The sequence below is a fragment of the Monoraphidium neglectum genome (assembly GCF_000611645.1).
Source record: "Monoraphidium neglectum strain SAG 48.87 unplaced genomic scaffold scaffold03655, whole genome shotgun sequence".
NCBI classification, from domain to species: domain Eukaryota; kingdom Viridiplantae; phylum Chlorophyta; class Chlorophyceae; order Sphaeropleales; family Selenastraceae; genus Monoraphidium; species Monoraphidium neglectum.
Window position 1 is genome coordinate 1 of NW_014009974.1, and position 5898 is coordinate 5898.

General features: G+C 62.2%; 2 protein-coding genes across 2 annotated transcripts; one reads left to right on the top strand and one right to left on the bottom strand.

Annotated features, from left to right (window-relative positions):
• Nucleotides 1–72: 72 nt before the first annotated feature.
• Nucleotides 73–2133, top strand: MNEG_13151 (regulator of chromosome condensation RCC1; the record flags this gene model as incomplete). The annotated part of the gene is made up of 5 exons (XM_014038376.1): nt 73–382; nt 624–821; nt 1070–1202; nt 1425–1468; nt 1532–2133. 5 exons carry the CDS (start codon nt 73–75, stop codon nt 2131–2133), a joined length of 1287 nt encoding a protein of 428 aa, XP_013893830.1.
• A 1508-nt stretch (nt 2134–3641) lies between these two features.
• MNEG_13152 (Syntaxin-32) lies at nt 3642–5528 on the bottom strand (the record flags this gene model as incomplete). Its single annotated transcript, XM_014038377.1, has 5 exons — nt 3642–3827; nt 4235–4327; nt 4739–4795; nt 5148–5192; nt 5448–5528. The coding sequence occupies 5 exons, from the start codon at nt 5526–5528 to the stop codon at nt 3642–3644; spliced, it is 462 nt and encodes a 153-aa protein (XP_013893831.1).
• Between the last annotated feature and the right edge of the window lie 370 nt (nt 5529–5898).

The window sequence follows — 5898 nt, forward strand, 5'->3', positions numbered from 1 at the left end:
CCCCCGCTCGCCCCCGCAGCCCCGGACGTCAACACCTGCCGCAAGGTGACAGCCACCGAGCCCCTCAGCCTCATGTCCGAGCCCTGCGCCACCCAGGGCGCCTCCATCAACGGCGGCCCCCCAAACGCGGTGCTCGCGACGCTCGCGCCGGGCGCCACCTTTGTGTATGACAACACAGACAGCAAGCAGCGCAGCCGCTGCGGCACGGACGTCGCGTCCGACCCGCCGGGCAAGCAAATCTGCTGGATATTTGCGTCAGTGCCTGGCGGCAAGTCTGGCTGGCTGCCAGGGATCAGGGGGACGTTTGAGAACGCGTTCTGCGAGCTGACGAGGCCGCAGGACGGGCAGCTGCTGGCCGGCTTCGGAGTCGGCTGCCCTTATTGTGAGTGGTGAAAGGGGAGAGAGGGTGTGGGGGGGCCCACTCGAGAGCGCGCGTGTGGCTGCAAGGCCTGTGTTGCGAGCGTGCGCGTTGCTCAGGCGCAAAACACACCTCGCCGACCTTGCTTTGACAAGATTCACACCTGCCCTGCTTGAATATACGTCCGCCGCCCCACGTCGCTTGCCCCTGACCTGTGCATGCTTACCTTCCCAAACCACCACCTGACCTCGGGGCCCTCTTGCAGCTTGCAAGCCCGGCTACGGCGGCCCCAATTGTGACATGTGCATCCCCGGCCACGGCGGCAGCAAGTGCGCGCTGTGCGACGCGGGGACCTTCTCTCGGGGCGGCAGCCCCTCAAGCACCAAGCCGCAGTGCACGGCGTGCCCCAGGGGCAGCACGCCCGGCAACGGCAGCACCACTGCCGCGGCCTGTACGGTCGCAGGTGAGGAAGGCTGTTTCCCGCCGCCCCTGCCAGCAGTTCTCAAGTTACCCTTGATGCAGGGCGTCTGATGAACGGGCAATCGAGCCGACCGGCTGCACCATACCAACACGTTTGCATGCGCCAGCGCCTTGTCACACCCCCACCCCCGCCTGGTCGTCACACGCACGACCAAAGACGGCTACCTTGTGTGGCGGCAGCAACGAAACTAACGCCAACTTTTTCCCCTTTGCTCTGACTCCCACTCCCAGGCCCAGTGCGCTGCTTTGGTGGCAATGGATACGGCCAGTCAAACGTGCCGCCTGACCTTGGAAACGTGTCCGCCGTCTTTGGGGGCGACAGGCACTCGTGTGCGCTGACAACCTCTGGTTACGTTCGTTGCTGGTGAGCGGCAGCCCTGCAGGTCGGGACGGTATGTCCATGGTCCGCCAGCCGTTTTTGATCTGAATGAGGGAAGAAAAGTTCGGGTCTTTGATGCATGCGAGGCAGAGGCCGTGACAGCGTACGGTGGTCTCAGCCGCTGAAGCTATTTTTCAAACCACCCTGGACCAAAGCCGCGGCCTGCTTGTCGCCTGAGAAACGCACTCAATCCTTTTGGAATTGCAGGGGCGACAACAGCGACGGCCAGTCCACGCCGCCTGCAGACCTGGGTAGGTGCGTTGCCGTCGCCGTCGGCGGCGTGCACACCTGTGCAATCACCGCTGCTGGCGCAGTGCGGTGCTTCGGCGGCAGTCAGTACCAGCAGACCGCGGTGCCGCCCGACCTGGGGTCGGCGGCGTCGATTACAGCAGGCGGCTACCACACGTGCGCGGTGACCGCGGCCGGCGCGCTGCGTTGCTGGGGCGCCAACGGCGCCGACCAATCAAGCGTGCCGGCGGACCTGGGCAACTCGTCGATCGTCGTTTCGGCCGGCGGCTTCCACACGTGCGCGCTGCTGTCGAATTTCTCAGCCAACGGCAGTGTAGTCCGGTGCTTTGGCCTCGCCTCAGACGGCCAGATCGCGGTACCCTCGGATCTCACGAACCCAGTGGCGGTCTCAGCGGGGTTCTCACACACGTGTGCGGTGACGTCATCCGGTGGCGTGCGGTGCTGGGGCAGCAACCGGTCCGGCCAGGCCTCGCCGCCGCCCGGCCTCGCTAATGTGGCTGCCGTGTCGGCCGGCGACGCCCACACGTGCGCCTTGCTGGCCAGCGGCGTCGCGAGGTGCTTCGGGCGGACGGACAGTGGCCAAACGGTCGTGCCGACCGGCCTGCCAGGCCCTGTGACGGCGGTGTCTGCTGGGTTCGGCACGCACACCTGCATCCGAACCGGTTAACAGCCTTTCTTGAACATGATTTTACTCACAACCAGCGGTTCTTACTGCTTCATGTCCATCCACTTAATGCGTCTGGTACAGCATTTGATGATGAGCACTGCCAAAGGATTGCCCGCGTGCAGGTCCCTGTCTATGTCTTGATTTCTCAGCATGGTAATCAGGCTGTTGCACGCACATCCTTCTTGTCCGCATTGACGCTCCTTAACACACACACTCGGCGCATGCCAGCCAGTATGGTGCATCACATCCATACTACGTGCATGCTGCACTCCACCCGCCTGTCCGCCTGCCACCGCCCCAACCTGCTGGCCTGACCCGACGGCATTTTTCTGCTGGCAGACCAACGCACCCATGCGCAGCCAAAGCGCAAACCAATGCAGCTGTCAGTGCCTTGATCCGCGTGCACCGACACCGTGTGCATCCTTCTGTTTACTCATTCAATTTGTGCTGCCGACATGACCGTGTGATGCCGGAGATGGCGCGGCTGCTGCAAGCGGCGTCCCAGATTCCTTGCGGCAGCTGAGGCAAGGACGCAAGCTGCATCCAGTACTCCAAAGCAACGCTGGCCTGCTTGCACGCACGCCCCAACTGCGTTCTGCTCCTGAGCTGGCAGAGGGTGCACCTTGCGCTCTTTGCGTTGTGAACGGATGTGAGTCGTCCTCCTCAAGCCTTCTCTTGTATCCGGTATGCACGTGGAAGCTGGGCAGTTGGCTTGCTGTGAGTGTTCCTTTGCCGTCACTATCCTGTGTTTTGTAAATTGCACTGGCCTGATGCTGAGGGTTGTAACCGGCAATTTGCATCTCCCAATTGACTGCAAGTCAGGCAGCTCTGCTGCACACACGCGCAACACACAGGGCAACTTTTGGCCGTGTTCCATTGCTTCTCAACCCGCTACTCTTGATCCGACGGCACATCCAACCCGCCTGCGTGCAGTTGCACACGGGAATTTCAATTGTAGCCGCTCGACAACAGTCGGGCTCGCGTCCTGCGTGAACCCACTGATTTCCTATAAAATTGGGCTGCCTCCCTCCTCATGCACAGGAGCAGGCCGCGGAGCGGGACCGTTTGCAATCGGTCAAATCTGGTCAACTGGGCGCAGGAAACAAAATTGCAACCACAGCATGGGCTCAGGGGATCAGAGGCGCTCATTGGTGAAGCAAGCAAGACGTGTCACAAACGTAGAGTCCAAAAACTGGTGAGTTTTGGAGATGATACAACACAACAATGACTGCAACAGTAAATGAAACGTCAGCGCTGCAGGACACGCAGCCGACAGCGCGTTGTGCACTGGCAGCTGGGCGATGCCAAACCTCGTTGCTGCTGCAAACGTGCCCTTGCCAATCCGCGTTCAACGTGCAGAGTGCGACGCCACCGTGTGCAGCGCAAAAAAAGCGCCAGTTGCAGCACAGCCAGTGGATTACCAGCCTGCCCGCAGCAAGCTAGCGACCACGTTGCTGCAGGCCAGCGGCGCCCCGCGCTGCACCCCACACTCACATCACAGTACCTGGTCACGCCACAAAGACAAACACTGCAAGGAAGACCATGACGACGAGGAAGACCTTGATCATCAGGCCGCGGTTGGACGAGATGCTCTTGAGGTACCGCGCGAGCTGGCCCCTGGCTGCATCCACGTGGCCCAGGGTCTCGTCTATGTTGTCGTCGATGCGGGCCACCATGTCCCCTTGAGATTGGACCTGCGGTTGTGAAGGGATTAAGGAGGAGGGCGAGAGTTGCATTTGTGTGTGTGCAGGTGCGTGCGTGTGTGTGTGTGTGCGTGTGTGTGTCGTGTGTGTATGTGTATATGTGTGTGTGTGTGTGTGTGTGTGTGTGTGTGTGTGTGTGTGTGTGTGCGTGTGTGTTGTGGAGGAAGTGGTCGCGCCGCGGTGCAGAAAAGCAGGGTGTGTGTGCGTGCTGGTGGTGACGCCAACGCATTCCCTGCCACCAGCACACTCCTGAGACAGTTTTACGTGTCGACATCGGCGCTTGGAGACCTAATAGTCGGCACTGCATCAAAGCGGCACCTCTCAGCGGGCCGGCAAACGCTTGAGGAGCGGCCCCGCAATAACCCCCATCCGTCGCCTCTAACCAGCCACACGCCCACCATCTCAGCCAGGTGCGTGAACATGCTGCCCAGCTCCACAATGGTGGCCTCGACGCTCTGCAGGGCGCCTGCTCGGCCGTGCATGTAGGCATCCTGTCGGGGTGGGGTGCATGGGTGGTGGGTGGGGCTTGCGGAGTGGAAGCTGGGTGAAAGTAGAGGGCGCGCAAGTGCATGGTACTTGGAGGGGAGAGCGTGGTGGGCTCGTGTTGCAGGCGTGGGACTAAGGAGGTGGGTGGTGAGGAAAACGCTGGCGGAAGTTGTGGTGCGCATGCAAATGCAGCATCCTGCTGGTTGGGCAGCCGCTTGGGTCGCGCGTCATGAAGTATGGGGCGCAGCAGGGACGCTCGCGCCGGCTGCAGTGCGGGGCCGTCAGGGCCCCTGAGCCAAGGCTCCTGCGGCGGCGAGCTGCGGCTGACGCAGTTCGCTGACCCCGGCCCCTGGCTACAACAAAAGGGGTCTGGTCTGCTCCGGATAGGGCTGTGAATTGTCGGAGCGCCGACGCACCTGCTGGGGCGCCAACAACTGCTGCTGCTGCTGCTGGCCAGCGCCGCTCGGGGAACCCTGGACAATCAGGGAGTTGGGGCGGGTGGGTGATGCAGCTGACGTCAGCGGTGCGCCAGGTCAGCACATTATGGAAACTGGGGAGGGGGGACCTTCAAAAACGACAAGAGACGGCGATGCTCAGCCCTGAAGGTTGCAGTCAAGATAGAAAGAACGGAAGTGGCGGCGGAGTGCGGAGGAGGGCGAGAGAGGGCGAGAGACAACGCGCAGGGCACCCTGCTGCATATTGGAGTCATCCGTTGCGGGTGATGCTGCTGAAAGTGCGGTTGCGGCGTGCCGCACGGCGGCCCCTGCAGCGACGGCGTGCCCGCCATGCGGCGCGGGCTGCGCTGCGTTCACTGGGTCTCCGCACCTGGGGGCCCCTTTGAGACCCGAGGTCGCCGCGCCGCTGCCTGACCTGCCGTATCACATCAACATGGATGGATTGGTAGGCGATATGGTGAAAATAGACGCGATGAAGAGGCTTGAGACAGCGCTGCCAGCGATTGACGGTCAAAGGCACCGCCACCTGCGAGTTCGGCACGCAGGGCGCTCCACGTGCGCGGCTGCTGCGCTCGCCCAGGCAACGAGCGGACGCCGTCGGCATCAGCAGGGGACGGATGATTGCGGACTGGCCGGGCCACCTCAAAGTCACCTCAACACAACCGCCCACCTGGCCACCAAACAGGCTGGACGCGCTTGCGGCCGCGCCGCCGCCGTCGCCCGTACTCAGCAGCAGCGGCGTCCGCTCCATTGAGACTGCGGTGCCACAGGGGGTGCGCAGCGAACAGCAAGCAGCAGCCGAAATGATCGTTATTGCAACGCCACCAGTGGCTTTCTCAAGCATTTCGTAGCTCCCGCAGCACATCTTTTGATTACTGAAATCCAGAGAGTACACGTGCGGCGGATCGAGAGGGTGCACGAAGCAGGGCATCCACGCGTGCGCGCCTGCCGTTGAGTGTATCAAGCTCTGGCCGCAACACACCTCCTGGGTCTGGCGAGTGCGAGAAGAGCTGCCGCCGCTCGTTGTGAGATTTTAGGCTGTCCGTTCGTGCCGTCAGGATCTGGTGTGAGTGAGTGTGTGTGTGTGTGTGTGAGTGTGTGTGTGTGTGTGTGTGTGTGTG